This window comes from Mercenaria mercenaria, chromosome 5 (genome assembly GCF_021730395.1).
Source record: "Mercenaria mercenaria strain notata chromosome 5, MADL_Memer_1, whole genome shotgun sequence".
In the NCBI taxonomy this organism is placed as follows: domain Eukaryota; kingdom Metazoa; phylum Mollusca; class Bivalvia; order Venerida; family Veneridae; genus Mercenaria; species Mercenaria mercenaria.
In genome coordinates this window covers 23,126,691-23,149,598 of record NC_069365.1, presented here as the reverse complement: position 1 = coordinate 23,149,598, position 22,908 = coordinate 23,126,691, and the positions used below count along the sequence as shown (strand labels likewise).

The 22,908-nt window shown below is 35.0% G+C and overlaps 1 protein-coding gene across 1 annotated transcript in view; it reads right to left on the bottom strand.

Annotated features, from left to right (window-relative positions):
* Window positions 1-298: 298 nt before the first annotated feature.
* Window positions 299-22,908, bottom strand: part of LOC128556922 (uncharacterized) — a 48,084-nt gene continuing 25,474 nt past the window's right edge. The window contains exons 2-9 of the mRNA XM_053542904.1: window positions 21,903-22,042; window positions 20,533-20,776; window positions 12,385-12,501; window positions 8,454-9,090; window positions 6,138-6,303; window positions 3,554-3,776; window positions 3,147-3,324; window positions 299-2,337 (exon numbers count right to left, since the gene is read on the bottom strand). Coding sequence (XP_053398879.1) covers window positions 1,703-2,337; window positions 3,147-3,324; window positions 3,554-3,776; window positions 6,138-6,303; window positions 8,454-9,090; window positions 12,385-12,501; window positions 20,533-20,776; window positions 21,903-22,042 — 2,340 coding nt within the window. The 3' untranslated portion in view covers window positions 299-1,702. The remainder of the gene's footprint in view (window positions 2,338-3,146; window positions 3,325-3,553; window positions 3,777-6,137; window positions 6,304-8,453; window positions 9,091-12,384; window positions 12,502-20,532; window positions 20,777-21,902; window positions 22,043-22,908) is intronic.

Below are 22,908 nucleotides of genomic sequence, written 5' to 3'. Positions count from 1 at the left end.
GTCATGTTTTCAGCTGTAGATTAATGTAAGGCGTAAAAAAATGTTCGATTCCGGTATCCTGACCTACCATAAATTTTTGGCCCGACCCTAAATGTTTTTATGGCCTTGGAGAATTTTTGTTTTTTCAACTGTTTAACAAAAAGTTGCAAAACTGCACTTTCTATGCTTTAAACATTGTCAGTGATGTTAGAAATCAACTTACTGATGCTCTAAAAAAGCATTACCCCCTTATTTGTATTCATTTTTTTTTTTTAAAAAAAAAATTCCGAAAAGTCTCACTTAATAAAAAAAACCCCCCCCCCCCCCCCCACCGCCAAAAAAATTCCGACCGATCTACCCTAATTATTTTTAGCATGTTACCGGAAATAAAGAATTTTTTAGGCCTAATTATTAATATGCCTCATAATACATTCGCGTTTTTGTTAAAAATGCAAATATTGAAAATCGAAAATTGTCCAAATAAGTTTGAATTATCTCAGATGATTTCATTGCAGTCTTCGGAAGCCCGCTATAGTATAACTATCCGGGAAGAAATCGTGCGCCGGTACGTGAATATTTGGGGACGAAACACCGCGAATCTACTGGTGACTAAAATGCGAACTTATTTAAAATAATGTTTATTTCGTATTATTTATACCCTTTAATGATATATCAGTAACAAACACCAGCCAGAATGTAAAAATTAATCAAATTGAATTGCATATGTTCGTATTTTCGGGACTATATAGTCCAAAGTATACATATACGCCATTAATAATATTTGAAATGTCCATTATTACCAGTCAAAACATTGCTAGTCATTATTCTTCTATACTGTTATTATTATATTCGTTTTTGGTATCTAATGTATTGTTATCCACATTGTTAACATTGTTATTGTTATTCTTATGTTGCCATCTTTATCCTTATGAATTTCCTCTTTGTAACAGTTTTTCACTGGCTCAGTAAACCGCGTTTACTCCGAGTGCCGAGGCAACACAAAATGTATGGTGGCTGATTTCTGCCACTTTTCTACTGTCTTTTATGTTGCTCGCGCCAAATGGACAGAACGAATTGTTTCTTTTTCCGTCGTGTAATCGTGTTGCCCCCGCGAAACTTTAAAGAATAACATTTTCAGTCTTTATGATTGCTTTGTTTATATTCTGTCATCCCCACCAAAGAAAACGATGGAAGGAACAATGCTTAAGTACACGCCGATCTCGGCATCTAAACACTTTCATCTTCAGGCGCATCAGAATTACACAACGACGAATTAGAACATGTCGTACTATCGTCATTTTCTTGTCATTGTATTATTTAATGTTCAGTAGCCTTTGCCATAATGATAAAATATCATTTCTTTTTATTATTTTGGCATTCTGTTTTTGTTGCAGGATGAAAGAGAAAGAACAAACGTATAAGTATTTTTTGTCCAATTCTTTGAGTATCGTTTTGTTAATGTTTCAGAATTGCTTGAATAAAATATGTTGAAACTCTAGAAGGTCAAAATGACAAATTAGAAAATATCGTTTTTCTTTGGCGGGTGAACAGTTTTCTTATCTGTCGTTATGTCGATAAAGTAACAATGATAGGACACACAACTATAACTATATACCATAAGAAACTTTGAATTACAAAAACGATCATACAATAATAATAACACAGATGTATTGTTAAGCAAGCTTTGACATGCCATAATCCATCTATACAAACAAAAGTCATCTTATAATTTTTCCGAGTGAAGTAAATTGGAAACATTGCCGACGCTAGATTTCGGGTCCTTGTGTTCAGTACTTGCAGACTCATTTCTCTTGAACCTTCGCCATATCTGTAGACACTCCTCGACTGGGGGAAGCACAACCACGATAAATGTACATATGAAACAGTATATCTGAAACGTTTTCATCCATGTAGAGAACTGGTCGAAATTAAGAACCTCAAAACTCAATGCAATTGCTGGAATAATAACCAGGAAAATAATCAAGCTGATAACACCACCGACAGCGGCATATATCCTTGCTTTTCTGAAAACAGTGTCCATTGTTTTTGCTGTGATCAGAGTTCCGGCATCAACTTCTTTCAACTCTTCCTCATATACCTGACGGAACGGATTGAGGGGATTATCTATATTAATGGTCTTTGCCCATTCTCTTTCCACATCAGCTTCAGAATTGATCTTATGTGTGCACAGGGAGACTCCAACACTTACCACACAGCTCACAACAAATCCACTCACCATAGCGGTGAGGAGGCTGTAAGATTCCGCAGTATTTACGTAAAAATTGCTGAGCCCATCTTCATAAGTTGATCCCATCACCAGCATCCCAGTGATAGAACATGCTGTTCCAATTATTCCTCCTGAAATACAACATTCCAGTGATAGAATATGACGTACAAAGTATGCTTCTTGAAATACAAGTATTTTTCCCGAAATATAAGTATTGCCTCTTGAAATGCAAGCATTCCAGTCATAAATATGCTGCTGGAATTATGACTCCAGAAATACAAGTATTCCAGTGATAGTGCGTGATGTCACAATTATGCCTCCAGAAATACAAGCATTCCAGTGATAGAATATGACGTACAAATAACGCTTCTTGAAATACAAGTATTTTTCCTGAAATACAAGTATTGCCTCTTGAAATGCAAGCATTCCAGTGATAAACATGCTGCCGGAATTATTTATAATATGACGTACAAATTACGCTTCTTGAAATACAAGTATTTTTCCTGAAATATAAGTATTGCCTCTTGAAATGCAAGTATTCCAGTGATAAACATGTTGCCGGAATTATGCCTCCAGAAATACAAGCATTCCAGTGATAGAATATGACGTACAAATTACGCTTCTTGAAACATAAGTATTTTTCCTGAAATACAAGTATTTCCTCTTGAAATGCAAGCATTCCAGTGATAAAAATGCTGCCCGAATTGTGCCTCCTGAAATACAAACGAGTGATAGAACATGCTGTTCTAATCATGCTGAAATTGTGACAATATATATTTATGGTCAGGCGCTACGGTCAGTTCGTTCAAAATGCTTACAGATATTGGATGACGGTATGCAGGGACGGTGCAAGGGATGATGATCCTTAGGTCTTATGTCTATGGATAAATTTACAAACATTATACAACACGTATTTAAAAACAATTAAACATCAAATTACCCGCAATCACTCCTTGTGAAGTAGCCTTTGACCATGTGATCGTCAGGAAAAGTGGCCAGAGGAAGGGGCTGGTAAGTACTTGAGTTCCTAAAGTTGCCCAATTCACGTTCATGCCTGTTTCAGACACCAGTAAACCATATGGCACGATGCACACTACCACCCATACCATACACCAGCTCTGTAATACAAACTAGATCTTCTGAAGTTTTATGGTACATGTGCGTTACTTACTACACACGAAATATGAGATGGTTCTAAACAAACTAACTCAACAATTACAGTATTACCAATTAAATACAACTGCTATGTGAATGACAGGACTATTTTACAGGCGGAGTAGTCTGTCTCATTTTTCTTCCTACACAGTAGTTAGTTAATGTTGTACTGTAAACAAACAGTTTTCTAACCTTGTATCTCATTAGGCCATCTTCATATTGCCTGTATCTGCCGTGCACCGTACATGCATACTGCACATTGTCAATGCCTTGCGTAGCACGGTTAGATATATCTAGTTCACATGCCTTGCAATCAATAGAGGTTGGACATTGACAGAGATTACTGTGGTCTCTGCAAAGGTCCAGTAACTTCTCCTTGCCACACAATATACAACCTGTTGGTGTCAGTCCTTTCCTACAATGTAACAATAGATACAAAATATTTCTACCAGCTGTACTTCCTACAATTTAAACAAAAGATGTACACAGAATTGGTTAAACCACCTATAGTTCCAACAGTGTATACAATAGATGCACAAAAGGTTTGCTAAACCGCCTGTACTTCCTGCAGTGTAAGCAATAGATACACAAAGAGTTTGTTAAAACGCCTATGGTTCCTACAGTGTGAACAATAGATGCACAAAAAAATTGCATACCGCCTGTAGTTTTTACACTGTATACAATAGATGTACAAAGTATTTGCAAATGAAATATTTAAATGTTAAGAAATTAATTATTATTTCTAGTCAATCTTCCGTATAAATGAGCAAGCAGCATCTGATAGAACTTTGTGGCGTAAAGTTAGGCTAAAATATGATTAACATTCAAGAGTTTCGAATGGTTTATTGACTGATATACTAAGGTTCAGACTTTAGATGCGCAGGAATTTAACGAGGAAGCAAAGTAGTAGTAGTAAATGGTGCAATGCAATAACATCACCTATTTAACGACTTGTCACCCAGTAATTAATGATATTACCCGTGTACCGAAGGAATAATCATTGTAACTGTATACTGGCAAGCCATTTATTAAATGTTTTATTACATGCCATCAAAAATGCATGTTCTCTTAATATCCTCTTCAAACCGAGAAAACATATGTTGAAACTAATATGTGTCTGTAGGACACAGGGTGTGCCCCCCACTGGTACAGTTGTCACAAATAAGGGGCAATAATTCAAATGCTTGCAGTCTAAATGGGGTATAGCCTCAACAAACATTTTATGAAAAGGATTCATTATTCTAGGCCATATACGTTTTGAGCTATGAGCATCATAAACAAAAAATCCACTATTTTGGCTATTTCAAGGACCATAACTCTGTAATAAGCGCTAAGATTCTCAAGAAGAATGCCAAGTGTGCAAGGTCAAATCATGATAAAGATTCAAGCAAGGTTTCATGAATTTACATCAAATCCTTTTTGAGCTAGACACATAATTAGGTGCAAATGTGCATTACTTTACTATTTCAGGGGCCATAGCTTTAAAAATAGGGGATGGAGTCAGCCAAACAAATATGAGGTGTGCAAGTTTATATCATGATTAAGACTCATGCAAGTTTTCAACCATCTATATTAAATACTTTTTGAGCTAGGTGCATCACAAGGTGAAAATGTGCACTTTTGACTATTTCAGGGCCCATAACTCTGAAAATAGGGGGCGGAGGCAGACAAAAAATAGAAGATGCACAAGTTCATATCATGATAAAGACACATGCAAGGTTTAATCAATTAATATGCAATACTTTCTGAGTTAGGCGCATCACAAGGTGAAAATGTGCATTTTTGACTATTTCAGGGGCCATTACTCTGAAAATAGTGGGCGGACCAAGATGAAAAATATAAGGTGCGCAAGTTCATATCATGATAAAGTCTCATGCAAGGTTTAATAAATTAATATGAAACACTTTTTGAGCTAGGCGCGTCACAAGGTGAAAATTTGCATTTTTGACTATTTCAGCGGTCATAACTCTAAAAATAGGGGGCGGACCCAGATGAAAAATAGGAGGTGCGAAAGTTCATATCATGATTAAGACTCTTGCAAGGTTTCATGAATCTATATCAAACACTTCTTGAGCTAGGCGTGTCACAAGGTGAAAATGTGCATTTTTGACTATTTCAGGAGCCATAACTCTGAAAATAGGGGGCGGAGCCAGACGAAAAATAGTCGATGCGCAAGTTTATATCAAGATAAAGACTCATGCAAGGTTTCATCAATTTATATCAAATACTTTTTGAGCTAGGCATGTCACGAACTTCGGACGAAGACGGACGCACTCACGGCGGACGGACAACGCAGGACAGACCAAATCTATATGCCCCACCATCATGGGGGGGGCGGACAAAAAGACCAGCATGTTCACAATCAGACTGGATTGTATACGGAGTCGGTAATGACACATTTCGTGTCATTTCACAAAAGCACTGGCAGACACAGATCTGTTTGATAACATGGTTATCAGTCATTATTATTTTTATTATTTATTATACCACATTTGATTAGCGACGTCTTTCATCACTTGTACACGTTCAAAGTGTTTACAGAATAATTGCAAAAATACAAACAATACGTATCAAATTATAATGCATCCACATTAACAAAAATCATGGATGAAAAACAGATTAATTTAGAAAAAACAGCTAAAAAAAAAATGTATCGGTCAGTTAACGAAAATTTGTACAAAGAACGTGGGTTTTGAGCAGGCTTTTGAAAGCAGCTAGCGTGTCAGCTTCCCTGATCTTGACAGGAAGAGAGTTCCAAAGTCATGGTGTACGTTACCTGAAGGGGTTAATGTACGTCTTGTAAATGTCATATACAATAATGGAAGATACGGCCATCACCTCGCCTGAGCCAGTTGACATAAGAGACATCATCAACATTGTCAACAGTAAGTATCCACCTGTTTGTCCCAGCAGGTCGTTCATCACGTATGGTGTTATGTAACCTGGTGAAAAAAATAACATTTCTAACGAGGTTCACGTGAATAGATACGCTTTACTAATGTTTTCATTCTAAAAGCAGATAAAAGCGTATTTCTGTCTACATTGAAAAGTCCCAAACACTGAACACCACGTCAAGTAAGAGCGACATTTCGCCACATCTAAATACCCTTTAGTTCAGGACGAAATCTACTCAGATGCCTGCCAGGTATGCAGGTGTAATACATCGACAAACCTAAACCTTCTGTCACACACATAAGAGCGATATACATGTACTGTCACTTAAAACTCCTGTCAACAAAGGGCATGCAACATTTCGTCGAACCTAACACTGTCGGATAAGGTTTATCCCTTCTAAGGTGCTCACTGCCACACGTAAATATATTACGTCACACTTAAACACTCTGTCAAGATAGTGTAACATCACGTACAGTCTTCAAACATCTTGTCATTTATTAATAAGGCCAATATTTTGTCCCATACACACCCAGGCAACTAAGCGCGATATTTTGTCCAGCAAAATCACCCTGTCAAGTAAGGATAAAACTTCCTGAAGTGTTTATTTCCGCACATACCCACTATACGTCTTTTCAGGTGACCATTCGCCGAAAGGTTAAAAGACGAGACCAGTCTACTGACACACATAAATACCCTGTCAAGTACAGGTGGTATTTTGTCATTGCTAAAGGTCATGTCTGGTAAGTGTATCATCTCATCAATCCTAAACACCTTTGCCTGTAAGGGAGATAGTCTCATGAATACCCTGCCAACTAAGAGCAACATTTCACCCACAATAACCACTCTGTTCAGTTAAGATGCAATCTTCCTACATTTAAAAACCCTTTCAAGTAAGGGTAATATTTCGTCACACAAACAACCAAGCAAGAAAGGAGGAACTATACATAACGTATGGGTGATATTTGCTTTCATCAGACTAAATACTCTGTCAAGTAAGTGTAATAACTTGTCAAACCTAAACACCCCTTCAAGTGTGGGCGATATTCTGTCACATAAACACACCTTCAACTAAGGCCGACATTTCGTGAAACATAACCCGCCTGTCCGTCAAGTAAGGTTGTACCCTTCTCAAGTATTTACTGCCATACATAAACACCCTTTCATGTAAGGGCGATATTTTGTCACATAAGCATACTGTCAACTCAGTGCGATTTTTCGTCAAAATAAAAACCCAGCTGTCTGTCAAATAAGACCTAAATGTCCTCAAGTATTTATACCACACATAAACACCTTAAGTTTCAAGTAAGGGCAATATTTCGTCAAACATAAACAGCTCGAGAAGTAAGGACAATATTTTGCCATTCAAAAATACCCTTTCAAGTAATGGAGATATTTCATTTATCAAAATTAAACACCCTGCAAAGTAAAAGTAATATCTCTTCAATCAAGTAAGGACAATATTTTGTGCCACAACACCCAGTAAAATAAGAGCGATATTTCGTCATGATTGTTATAACCCTGCCTGTCATGTATGGACGAAATCGTCTAAGGGTTATACAACCATGCGTAAAGGGTGATTTTTCATTACACTTAGACACCCTTTCAAGTGTGTTTAATGTCTCGTCAAACGTAAACGCTCTGTTCACTAAGGGCTGTATGTTATCGCATAAACATCCTGTCAGCTAAGAGTGAAATTTCATTAGACATTAACATCCCGTCAAGAAAGGACGAAATCTACTCTCCTCAGGAATTTACTGCAACAGATTTCAAGTAAGGGTGATATTTCCACAAAGATTTAAGATTTATATTTCGCCAGCCAAATACCCGATCATGTAAAGACTTATAACTTTGAGCCAAATATAGAAATTAATGACGTGCTTGCTTGAACTACATTCCATAAGTCGACGTCGCAAGTTCATGTTTCTAAATCCCGAGGTAATGACTTTTTGAAATATGCAACGTTTTGTAAAGTTTTATGTATATCAAAACATATATATTAATATTAATTTCTAGCACACTTAAAAGACAAACTGGCACAAATATAGGTCATGGGAACGTGAGTTAGCAGAAGAAAGGCTATTAGATTGCTATTTATTAAGACAGAACAATATGCCCAATATACCAAACACCTCCTTTGCTGGCACGTCTATACATTTGATCAAGTACATACTTCAGTAGTTACAATGTTGATACATACCGTTGTCAATTTCTGCTCCGGTAAGAATATGTGATCCATTCTGAGCGCTGAGGGAGAAATAGGTCATCGTTGCAGTAAATGACAGTGCTGTAGGTATAACAAACCACATGTAGGCCGCAAGAAAGAATCCTAACACGCCCTGTGTTGGCTTTGCCGCTATTCTGCTTTGCCAGTTTGCTTGATCGCAAAAGCTGATGGAAGTTGCCATGAACATTAGAACTACTCCATAAATCACACCGGAAGATGTTCTGAATGTCAGAAATGAGTTTCCGTAGTTACCTTCCGGTGCTTCGAGACATGATGCGGCATTATACAGCGCTTCCATAGAGGAAACATCCTTCATATCATCAGATGGGTAATAACTCGTGTATAAAACGAAAACTGTAACAGTAATAAATGTCAAGGCCGTGTTGAAATACGAGATGTAAAAAGTAGTTCCAAGACCTCCGATCATGCAATAAGAGCCGAACAAGACTGCCAGGATGAGAAAAATGAACTCGTTATTGGTGTCTTTGCCGAGAACTTTGAGAGTCGACTTTCCTGCCAGCAGCATGCTAGTGGTTGTTATCAAGTTGGCTAACAGTGCGAGAATACAGAACAAAATATGTGCAGCTTTACCAAACCTAGCGTACGCTATCTGAAATAAACGCATATCATAATATTAACTGCTGATGTACTTTCGAAAGATCTAGACATGCTGCAAAAAAGTTCTTTGAAACAAGACATCTCAGCGTCCCTTGCACTAATAAGTTTCCGGAAGGCACAGACGTAGATCAGCTAGTGAATGCATATTCAAATGGATTATCCTTACTGATAGATAAACATGCTCCCTTACAAACAACAAAAGCTGTCGTTCTTCGACCTAGCTGTCCGTGGTTCACGGACGAATTTCATGAGGCTAAACCTTGAGCGGAAATGGCGGAAATCTAAACTTACAATCGACCATCAACTTTAAAGGGACCAATGTGCTACCGTAAATAAACTCGTAATTCCTATCCAAACCAACTACTTCTCTGATAAGGTAAAGTCGTGTGGCACTAACCACAAACGTTTGGCAAAGATAACCAAACATATACTAGGAGACAGTCATTTAAAATAAGACGCAATGCATGTATAGCTAAGCACATCATAAATGTTTGCTACTATTACAAAATGTTTAGCCAATGATTTATATTTAACTGGCACTAAAATTTGATGTTTTAGATTTAGAGCACCACTTCAGGCGAAGCATTTTTCCACATACCCATATAGTTGCGATACTAATGAGATTCTATTGTGCATGCAAGTTTCTACGGCAACAACGGAGCGCTCATTTTCTACAAACATACCTACATATCACTATGTCCATTGAACCTCGATATACTTAACTTGGGAATCTATTTCACCCACTGACTCTGCTATTCAAGCAATAAAACAGAGCAGTGGGAGAATAAAAATGATAGTCATCCGTTGTCTCGAGTAAGAAAAACGTTACACTAAATATAACATTGTAGACTTTATTAATCTATCAATCTACATCCAAATCTGAATACCGAAATACAATTTAGCAATTCATGCAGTTTGAATTTGCGTTTGCCAAAATTAGATGTTGTTTAATGTGACTAGAAAAAAATTAAGTTTCGCGTGAGAAAACTTTAAACATTTATCAAAAACCTGTCAAAATGCGGATGCAGAAGCAATGCATTAAATTATACACAGTGACTGACGAATATTGCAAATACTATAACAAAAAAAACTATTATGCCTTTGATGTGTGAAATAACGTTCCTTTCATCTTGACGTTGTGGAGGATATTAAATATCCAATCTTTTTAAGAGTCTCATCTATGTACATACATATGTTACATTCATACGATACTTAAAATCTAATGCACATAGCCATTCTAATAAAAGAATTATAAGATTCATATACAGGTATCATAACACTCCCAGTAAGATACTTAAGTTCTATAAATGCTGCTAAACATAATAAGTAAACCTATTACTACAATTAAAACAATAAAGTGCCCTTTAAAACAATTCAAATTAAGAAATCAGCACCCGCTTTGATAATGTCATAGTGTAACCAAGTTTTTGCAACATTTACAGAACAAGAATGATTTTACAAAGAAGCTCATGTACATTATGAACACTGTTTACAAAGATAAAAATTGCGTTGCTGTAATATATACTGGTTTTGGCACATAAATGTATCAAATGCCGGATTAGTAAACAATGTTATAAACTGGTTTGTCTTACAAACAACACAGGCTTTTTATAATAAGGGAAACCTAATATCATCATACAAGAAACAGTCTAGAATTGCCTGGCTTTCATCCTCAACTACCTGTACATCACAAAATGGACAAGTGCGGTTTTCAACACTTAGATTCATATATCTGTCAGTTTCAATCCTAAGCGGTGCAACACCACATCGAAATTTACTATAAGCTGACCTTCGATTAAAAGGCAATATCAATTTACAGTAAACTTCATTGTCAAAATCCAGTTTAAAAAGTTGGTATGTTCGAAGTTTGTTGCGACCTCTACCAGAACTATTCATTAAGACTATGAATTGACTCAAGCCAATCAACAACAAATAGATCCATACATTTTTCTTCCACCAGTTTTACAAAATAATGCTTACTTATATTTTCATTCAGGTTACAAGAATTGTGAATTTTTAGATGCTGGTATTGTTTCTTAACAATAAAGTACCAATTTCTACAAGATGTACCAGATTTGTTTTGAGCCCAGAGTGCTAAAAGTGTACGCAGCCTGGTATGATTCATGCAAGAAAGACGGCACCAGTAGTTTGAAATACTTTCCCATTGACGGACAATACAAGGTTGCCAAGCCATTTCTCCCACTACAGTACTGCAGAATTTGGAGTATATTTCCCCACACCAAAAAAAAATCTCATTGCAGGATTTTGCACAACGTTGATGCAAAAAAATGATTTAGTTACCCAAATAGCTGTTCCATAATTAATAACTAGCCACACTATCGAGTCATACAATTTAGTAAACACATCATATGGAACCCCACCAATTAACTTACATCTGGCAATAAGAAGACCCAGTGCCCGATTAAATGAGTAAATGTATGAATAAATAAATAAATAAATAAATAATGTTTATGACAGCTTTGCACACGGTTCCAACATGTGATTTGTTCACATGTGTAGCAGTTAGGATTAGCTAATTTAGATGCAGTTACCCAAACTGCCATAGTGTTAGGTCCGTTTGGCGATACTCAATTTTCCTGCGCGGGTCTTGGCATTGTACAAAATATCATAGTATGACACAGTGTTTCAGTGACGCAAATATTTTGAAACGTAACCATATATCTACTGTTACTATTGATGTCTAATGTACGAAAACAGGGGGTATATTGTGTAGAGCATTCACAGAACGCTGATTCTTCAACGTTCTAATTCTCAGCCGTGCTAGAGCTATTGAAGCACACAATGTCAGGGTCAAGTAAAGTAGGACTCTAATTATAAATAAAGTCTACGAAAAATTGGTGTATTCCTTAAAATATCCGGGATTGCTCGAGTTGTAGTTTTTGCGTTTAGACAATGTCCCGATCCCTGCCAGTAAGCATTAGCGGTGTACTATCTATGATTGTAAATGATTACCTTTGTAATATGTAGTATATTTAATGTGACAAACAAAATATACTAACGCTGGAATATAGCAAGAGAACGCATCTCTTGCCGTAAAATATTCAACATTTTCAAGGGGAGGCCCCAAAATCTCAATGGAGAACTCCTCCCTCACCTATCCCATCTTCGCAGCATCTCGGCTTGGTTCGTAGCTATGCTGCTCATATCTTGCGTACAGTTTAAAATCATCCAGGTACGCTCTTGAAAATGATTATTTAGTTAACATGTTCTCTTACCATTTTCTTATCATATCTTAGTATAGTTTAACCATATTTGTTGAATTTACCTGCGGGAACGTTTTGGCTCCTGGTGCTCTTGTTTTCAGGTAAAGGGAGAGAGTAGGGAACAGTAGAATGTCTATCACAATACCAATCGCCATCCATAGACTTCCGCCTAGACCTGACTGACGATATAAAAGAGAAAGAGAAAGAGAGATAAATATTCCTTCAGCTAAATTTAAGAAGATATGTGCAAAAAAATAGCTGACACCTGTTTTACACTTACACCGTCGAAATGCATTAAGCGCTAGTGAATCGCTCTGATAGGTTTGGAGTATAACAGACTTTAATGTCTGTACTTTTTGAAAGTTTTTTAAGTGACAAAAATGTAGTAAATGCAGTAGTGTATACCTTTTAAATTGTATACATTTTATTATATACCTGAAGATAACTACATGTATCTAGTTTTAATGTGAAACACTTAAAACATCAACTACAAAATTTACACAAAGATTTGTTCCTACTTTCATTTCTTTGTAGAATAACAGGCTTCTCTTTATGTTCTTATGTTATCAAGTTTGTAATGAGATGATGTAGGCTATTCACAGTTAAATCATATCCAATTTCACTTGGATGCGCACAATATTTTACTGAGACTTTTTCACAGGCTCCTTGTTTAACATTTACCCTGGTAAATTTCTAAAATGGACTGATCTATCACTCAACTGATTGCAAAGGCAGAATCACATTCCGCCAGCTGGCTAAATGTTAATAAAATCTCAAACTTTAATTTGAAACCAAATGAAACTTTGAGGTTTTGTAGTTTGTAGCATCTTCAAGGACAAATTTGGTTAAAATTGAATTTGGGTTCGGAATTATTGTGCTATTTACTTTAGCAGTCACTGTTTGCTTATTTTTAAGGTTCCTTTTTATAAGAATTAACCAAAGTGGAAAATGGCAGTAACTTGAAAATGTACAGTTCCTGATGTCACGTTAAAAGTATGAATATAATATTTTTCCTAAGTAGCAATATTATGAGACGTTTAGCACTTAAAATCATGCGTTATTCAGGGCCGCGTGCAGGATTTGTTTGCTGGGGGGGGGGGGGGGGCCCAACCTGGGGGGGGTTCGGGGGGGGTACCCCCTCCCGTTTGCGATTTTTTTTTAATATGGCACATGAATAGATGCATTTTCCTGCTACCTGAAACACCTTTAAAGATGCATGGATGTATCATATATTTAAGGAAAAGTCTACTTTTTAATCATTTCATCAAGCCTTTTCAATGTATGTATGATTGTAAAGTCACAGTCTATGGACTTATTTTTCTGTATGATACCCAGTTGAAAAAAATGTTGAAGTTTTAAGATGATTATTAAGTAGACTAGCTCCTAGACTATGATATTTTTTTTCTTCACATTTTTATGATTTCATGTAGTGAACTGAGCCAGTCTATATACTATGTCCAATATTACAATTTTAACATCAGTCCTCTTAGAAAATCTCTAGAATAGACTGGCTTTTGTCTCTATGAACATAAAAAAGAAAAAGAATCATAGAAATATCGTAATTATCAGTCTAGTGGCTAGCCTAATTATTAAGGGTATCCTATTTGCAAAATGGCCAAATGTTTTTAGATTTCTAACAAAACAAACGAAGTATTATGACAATTACTATTTACATCATAGATGTCAAATGACAATGAACTCTTAACTGTACCAGAGATCTATAAAAATAAATAGATGTGTATTTTATACTTCTTTGACTTAATTGTTGTAAAATAAAAAGATAGGATAAATATCTATCAATTTAATAAATTTGGGGAATGTGCCTTAATGTAAAAACAAAATACAACCATCATAATGTTTCAATTTTCAGATTCATTTTAAGATTTACTTAACAAAACCAACAATGTTCTGATCATTTTATAACACTTCCAAAGAGTAAAATACATAATAGTTTCTCCACTACCCAATCAAGTACCGATCAAGCGATCAATGAAGCATGCACAGATAAACTTTTACCTGTGACATGCCTGGGGCTAATTTCCGCTACCGGACACGGTTTTATGGCTCTTTAGCCTGTGTATTGCTGTCAAATCAAGCCTGTTGCGCTGGTGTATAAATTTGTTAATTGAGGGGCCCATAGTAATAAAAATCGTAACTAGCCAGCCAGCTGGGGGGGGGAGGGGGGGGGGGGCGGGCCCCCTGGCCCCCCCACCTGGACACGTGCCTGCCGTTATTGATATGTAAATGAGACAGAATTGATTGACAGTGGCAGAATCAATTTTTGTGAGTTTACAGCGATTAATCTGTTCGTAGATCGCTGATTGGTTTAACTTTCTGTCACGTCCTTTCGAGTATACCTTAACTTTTGTCATTTTGTATTGATATGGGTTTTTGAAATGTAAACAAACAAGGGAATAACATGAGATTAAGTGCACATAAAACGTGTCCGATTCAAACACTAATTCCTGGTTAGCCGAGCGGTAACGCTCTCTCTTTCCGACTGTTTCGTGCTGAGTTCGATTCCAAGACCCGTACATGTTTTCATTTTTAAATGTGTATTTAATTTATTTTTTATTATTGTTGTTGTGTCCATAAAGGGTTCATCAGCGACAACTATACTTAGTTAATTTAGTTCCAACTTTTCACTAACTGAAATATTTCATTATTAACAGAAAATAAACGAACGTAATATTGTTTAAATACATAGGTTTAATATGTGATCGTCTATTCTCGGGAGAGGGATAACGACAACAGGCCGCGCATGGTTGCAAAATGCGCATGCGTCAATTAGTTACTTTTTATAGATGTCGGAAATTCCAACATTTACGTATCATTTAAGTTCCATATTGTGACGTATCCTACCGTACAGTATGACTTAGCAGGGTTGTCAACGTTATGTAACAAACAACAAAATGATTATTAGCCTGGTATGTCTTATTTATTTCCGTTTACGTGGCCTTGAAAAATATCAAGTGGACACGTCCGCGTGTCAGCTTATAAGATGAAATAACGATGTAGATCTAGTAGTTTCATTTAACTGAAACTGGTTAGTGCAATTTGAATTCGTATATTTTTCTTATATCAACTTACCCCATGAAACCATGCAATGTTTAGTGCAGTTATGTTCAAAAAATTATCTTGAAAAAGAAAGTTTTGAGGTATGGCTCAAAATATGTAATTCAAGTAAAGCAAGTAGACAGACATACAAATAAACAAAAAATCGCCAGCAGAACATTTAAAATAATGTTTCAATATAAAACATATGCAACAAAACTCCCTGTAACTTAGTGTTTCCTTTTGTAGACATCATTGCTTTCAAGTTAAGAATAATAAATACTCCTATTTCCTGTGACTAACCATGAAATTAAAACAAATTTTTGAAATCATCGTTCGTTTTTAAAGATAAATATAGTATCCGACATCTTTTTATCATTATACCGTTCTCAGTATCCTTATCGATTACCGGACCTCTAGCATGCCCTCTACGGGTTATCTAGAGGTCTGGTTACCGGACCCCTAGTCACTTCCATGATATATACCATGACCCAGCTGTTGTTATCTAACCAGAACAACAGTCAGAGCATGGTTATCTAAAATACTCATGGGTACCATTTTCCAGCTGATGCTTTTGAAGCACGAAAATATGTGGAGATATCTATGGTACTCACAGATACCATGCTCCAGTCGTAGCTATCGAACTACGAGAACACTTAGGGTATTGTTTACAGTACTGATACACAACCATGCTTGTCTGCACTTAACTTAAGGCCTCAACAGACGGTAGGTTCTAGTTGTACAACACTAATTATCTTAAAGATGTACAATTTTAAAATTGTACAGTTTTCATATACAGACAGTATTTCACTTCCATATAAAACACAGAGATTTACCTAGTTAACATAGTGAACAATGATATTTCCCTTCAAAGTCTATTGCAATTAGAGAAACCGTTAGTGAACAACATGGACCAGACTGCACGGATGCTGGTCGGAAACGCACTGTGTTTGTTTTCTCATGGCGCGGCACAAATCATTTAACTTTTTAGTGTCACCCTTTTTCCATTATGCATTGGAAGCCATTTTATATTCAGATTTGTGTTTATTATTTGGGAAAATATTTCTGGAATTTAATTCACCTGCCTTTTATCAACTATTTATTTACCAATTTGTTGCTTGTCAACGTGGGTGGTACGTGTAAAATTATGAAATAGAACATGTCCTTATTTGTAAGTCAAGACTTAAGATTTACGAAATCAAGGAATAGCATTGTACACCTGGTTGTATTTGGTTGTACATGTTAAATTTTATTGTTAAAAATTAAGAGATTTAATTTAAATGTTAAATTAACAAACACCTACCGTCTGTTGAGGGTTTTTACTGTTTCTGAATAGTTCTGAAAACAGTCGGTGAATGTTTACTCTACTAATTGTTATATAAAATGTTATATAGCAGTTTCATTTCAATTCACTATTGCAGTTAAAACCACTTGTCAACATACTTCATTACTTGTGCGGGTTCGGGTCTGACACTAGTGAAAATTGCACTCTAACAATAATTTCTTTACCTTCTACACAAAACTGCCCGAACTTTTTAGTTGATCTTATTTCGGAAAAAGAGGTGCACGTTGTGTATTCGAAATCCTCGATAAGATCTCGCGCTTGTTGTAGTGATAGGACAGAGCCATAATAGGAATCTTGCTTCCAGTGGAATTCATCATCCCATTCCATATTCACTGTTACTGAACCACAACAACAACCGGAAACGGACAAGTTATCTAAAATTAGTTCTAATGGGATCCTACATGTACGGGCTAATTTTAGATGGGCTATTTTTACACGATAATTGCACATGCGCACTTTGCAACCATGCGCGGCCTGTTGTCGTTATCCCTCTCTCTATTCTCTGTGCAAATTGAAATTATATAGAGGATATTTGTTTGTTTCAGTGTAAGATCGAAATAGATTTCACCGAGTGAACACTATAATTAAATATTTTCACGAGTGGCGCAGCCACGAGTGAAAATGTAAATTATTGTGTTCACGAGTGAAATATATTTCAATCTTACATTGAAACAAACAAATTTTCTTTTTATTTTATGTATTTTCAATGGTTTTAAACAAATTATGTCAATTTTACCCGCGCAGCGTCACGTGCATCCATCATGAGGTCATAATTTCATGACGTCACGATATCTATAGCGTATTACTTTCAAATAGTCCTATGACGTTTCCAGACTTCTTTTAGATTATTTAATGATGGAACGTATATCTTCATGATCCTGTAAATATTAATTTATATCTATTTCTTTACTGAAGTATATTTTTCATGATTTTTTCCATTATTTATTATAATTCATATTCTTTCGCATTCAAGTGTAGTTCCGTAGATCTACCAGAGAAAAATAAAAACGATATTTTCACTGTTTGAAACAGTGAAAATATCAATTTTATTTCACCGATAAATTTCAGTATTTCATTGAAAAGCATAAAATAAAATATGGTACATGTTTGTTTTCGACTTAAAGATTTTATAAGTTTATCATACGACCATGAAATTATTAGATTCTATATGATTATAGACTTGTTATAGCAAACGTGATACTCTATATGTACAAGATATTGAAATAAATTACGTTCTGTTCTTTTATGGGTTTTTTTCCGAAATAAAAGCTGTAATCATATTTTAAACGGGTTAGTTTTAACAAAATATAACACTTGTATACATCCCTTTAAAAGCACTACCCGGCCATTATTTCAGTATTTATCAATGTAAAGAAAATACCGAATTTACTTTAAAATAAGAACAAAGCATTGAATTAGAAACCAGGGAAAAACTAATTTACACAATATAATGAAATCGAAAATATATATATATATATATATATATATATATATATATATATATATATATATATATATATATAAAGTGTTGGACGGATGCAAGATTCGAACCTTCGAAAGCATCGCTATAAAATGATTACATTTCCTTCCACTCATCCCCTGCGCTAACAAAGCAACTATTGACATATCTATATCATATATTTTATTTTAAACAATAATGCTATTGTTTGTTTATTTACATACTAATACTGGGCGATATATCTATGACTGTTTCGATTACCAAATAAGCCGAACTTGCACATTATATGGGATAATATAAAGTGTGTAGCATTCAATTAATATAAAAGTACAAAGTGAGTTATTTGTGGATTTAATGATAAAGCAGATTTTTGACTTAAATTGAGTTAACCACACTCTTGTGACTCTTGTGAGTATTTCTTATTATTTATTTTCATTTACGCATCGTCATAGCTAATTGACTCGAGCATTGACCCGAGCATTTTTGTATATTTGAAAGAAAAAATACCGAAATACTTGTTTTTCTAAACTTTGAAGAAAAGATGCATCTATCATTTCTCATAAAATCATGATTATGGCCTGTAAGAATGCGATGTTTATATAAAGAGGAGCGGAGTGAGGTAAGGTTAATTTTGTAAAATGTAGCGAGATATAAGCATCTCATTTTAGTACCCACATTGTAATATCGGAGATATACATAAAATAATAATATAAAATATGATTGCGTCACGTAGGCTATAATGATTATTGTAAAAATATATTTTAGATATGTACTCTAGATCTAGAAGAATAGTTGTTTGTAATAAATATATCAGCCTCTTTCTGTAGTAAAATATAAATCTAATGAATATTTTTTTTTTATAGTTTCAACTTTGGTTTGCGAAACGAAGAATAAAACTTATAAATAGCCATTGTCTAGCATGTATTGTTTCTGTGTCAATAATTATGTTAAAGATATTGAGCTATTGACATTAAAATCTACAAAATACATATTAAAATTTGTGAGTTCTGGCTTGGATCTTATGAAATGCGGTTTTTATCAAAAAGTACTGTTTGTAATTTTCTATGTACAAGTTGAGCAACAGAAGCAGATGTTTAAAAATGTTAACTAACAAAAGAATATTGTTACATCTTTGTTACATGCATAGAGTGGCGGATGCTGTACATTTTTTTCTAAATATTCCGTTAGGTAAATATAGAAATGCATAATTATTTATATCAAACAATATAGACTATTGATATAAGCTATATATAGAAATACATAATTATTGTTATACCTCACATATATGTCCAATGCAAATTTCCCATTAGTTTAACTTGAATAATATATTATATTCCCCTGTGATTTTATATCACATACGCAAAATCGTTATTTTCAATTTCTGAGCCGATGATATGATCCATAATTTCATATCACATGTGCAACAGTGTTATTTTGTTTTTCTGCGCATGTGATATTATTTTTTCATATCACCCGTTGAGAGATTGATACTTTCGCATTGATTAAAAGACTGAGTCGAGAAATTTTCAGACGAGGAGCTTATAATAATTATACGTTTGGATTAAATTACCCTTTTCTGGTGTTCTTGCATGTGCGAACACAGTTGTTTCTTTTTTATGCTACGTACAAAATATTTCGAAAACAATTTTTCATCAAATATTAAATCGAAACTACCACAATAAGTTTGGAAATGATCTAACTAAGAAAATGAGTGCTCACACTTAAATGTTTCGTTTAGAAAAAAGAAAGTTATCGCCGCTTTTTCGAATGCTACTGGTTGACGCTATGTTGAAATATTAGAATAAATATAGGTGTCAGCGATATGCAAACGTCTCGACTAAATCTATCAAAAAGTCTTATTACACAGTCACCACAAATTATGAGTGCTAAGAAGTAAAGACTCTTTAATTCTGTCTTCATTATTTGTTTAGTAGATCTAATTACTTTTTAATGTTAAATAAATTATTATGATGATTTTCCAGTAAATGCTTTGACCTGGACTGCAATATTTATGTATTATACATTATCTGGGTGTGAGCAATTCATAAATATTTTTGTTGTTTTATTTTTCGTTATTTAAATCATTGGGATGGGTGTCCCATTTATAGGAGAGATAACAAACAAACGAAAAACAATAAGAATTTAAAATAAGCAAAGTGGAACATTAATATTAATTACATAAAATACTGATTCACAAAACAATATATCTATTGTTTCCATGTCATCTGTTAAAAGATTAAAATGTATGTAGTAACATATAGTGAACAGTTTAGAAATGGCTGACTATATATGTGAAAGCCGATACTGCCATGAGCAAAGGCGCATACAAACGTGTTTGAATGTGTTACCTACCTTGCTGGTGAGTGTTGAACTTTGCAGAAAGTCGGCCGGCCATAACAGTTGTGACGTCACAGTAACCGCGGTAAGACTGAAGCTCACGCGACCTCCGGCGTCAAACACTGTGTCGAGTTGTTGATCATCCTTAAAGATGTACTTCCTGATCGACTTATAACCACCGGCAATAACAAGTGAGAACCCGCCAAACCCAAGTAGGAGTAACAAAGCCACGTGACTCTTTGGTATAGAAGGTGAGATACTGCGAATAAAATGATGTAAGACCAGCACTTGTTTATTTTTATAACCTTTTCTTATATAACACGTTGCAAGTGTCTAAGCAGTTTTCCTGTAACCCGCCCCCCCCCCCCCTCCCCACCCCCTTCGAAATTTCAACATATAGATACATAACAATAATTTATGTGTTATTTTAGTCTGTTCAAAAGCTTACATGAGTTTCTTTATTAGACGTAGTTATTTGCTATTTTGCCGACATTAAATAAATATCTATTTTATCCATGTTCACATACTTGTCATACCCAAAATAAATTCCCGGTGCGCTAATTTTACAGTTTAAGTGAAAAATATCATTAAAGTTTGTTACACACCATAAATGCCTCTCTTAAAAATCACAGCTTCTTTAGTGTTTAACGTTTCTTTATACTTTATATTTTCATGGCAAATGCAATTTCCAAATACGTCTAACTTCTTAGATACCGGCAGTAGATTCATTTTAGCGAAGTGGTAAAAATTAAAAGTTTTAGAATTAAAATTGTGTATCATACAGAGGACATAGACTATTAGTAATGTAAGGAAGCGTATTTGGGCCATTTTTCAGTTATTATGTAATAGTTTATTCCTAGGACCCACTACATAACAACTAATACAAAATGGCCCTAATAGGCTTCCGTAGTACTGCACGGTATTTACAGACATTTCTGGTGATTTCGCCTCACAACAGCAGCAATGTAATTTTGTAGCTACTAAAACCCGGGAAATTATGTGTTGTTAGGGTGCATATGACTTTACGTATTGTGGAATGGAGTCCGTTTGGTATGGTTTCCTCGGTATAAAAGTCATCTATATGCAGTTTTATGTTTAGTTTTTGTTGATAGTACTACTGACTGTTGCTCAAGAGGTATGGTGTTCAAATTCAAGTTGGAAAGTTCTAATGTGCTGTCTAGTGTCTTCCAACCAGCTAAGAGTTCAGTACTTGTTCTAGCCAGAGTATGTTAACGCATCCAAACATCTTTTCACATATAGCTAGGGTACTGCACCAGGATCGCTTGTATATTAAGCTTCTTCTCCAACTAGTCCGCGCGTCAAAATCATAATTATAAAAATGTTCAAAAGTAAGAAGTACAAAAGAAAGAAGGTATATCTATTACTCTGAATCTCCTTGGTGTTCTTTTAAAGAAACTTTACAGGTATCTTGACCAGCCGTGGGTTCTGTACTCGTTGCTACACTTGTTCCGACTGTCAGCTGAGAAATGCACAACAGGGCGAAACACAAAATCCATGTACTATTCTGAAATAGAAAATCAACCCCACGAAACTATAACATTATTGCGTAGATGCATTAAATACATGCAATAGAAAGGACAAATACAACTGACTATTAGAAGTGTTTTCTTTTGTGTTCCAAGGATAGCCAGTTATACATGATTTGCGAGGCAGGAACGCGGAAACTGCTAGTATTAAAACGTTACTATGGATAGTATGGACAGTGATGCATACAACTAACCTTTACATAATTATTCAGGCTGTAACTTTAATCAATGACTTATTTAGTAATTTGTCATAAATCATAAGCACGATAAAGGTATACAAAATGTAGTGTTTGTACAGTCCGTGACTGATAACTTCGGAGTGACGTCAGCTTTGTTTATGTTTTCTGGACTTATAAAACTAACAAAATAGGTAAAGCAGCTTACATAAGCAATAATATTAGGTATATTTTATTGGAACACGTCTGTCAGTCCCGGTAGCTCAGTGGTTAAGCATTGATGTTTGAAATGTCGAATTATGTGGGTCGTAAGTTCGAATCACGGTAGGTGTTGTTTTTTTTTTTAAGTTTTTTTTTCTCTTTCAGGGTAACCACCATAATCATTCATTTTTCCTGAAATATATTAATATATTTAGAAATATATTAATATATTTAGAAATATATTAATATATTTAGAAATATATTAACTTAATTTCTGTTTAAAAGTGACCAGCCATCAGCTCTGTGTAAACACATCGTATTATGAATGCATAGTCATGAAAACACTCGGAAATTTCGTGCAGGTTAAATTCCTCTCTGGTATGTTGCCAGTATTTAGTGTAGTCAACATGTCAGAGGCGTCCACGTCTGTTGTTGCAAAGAAAAACATTGTTCAGTATAAGAATGGT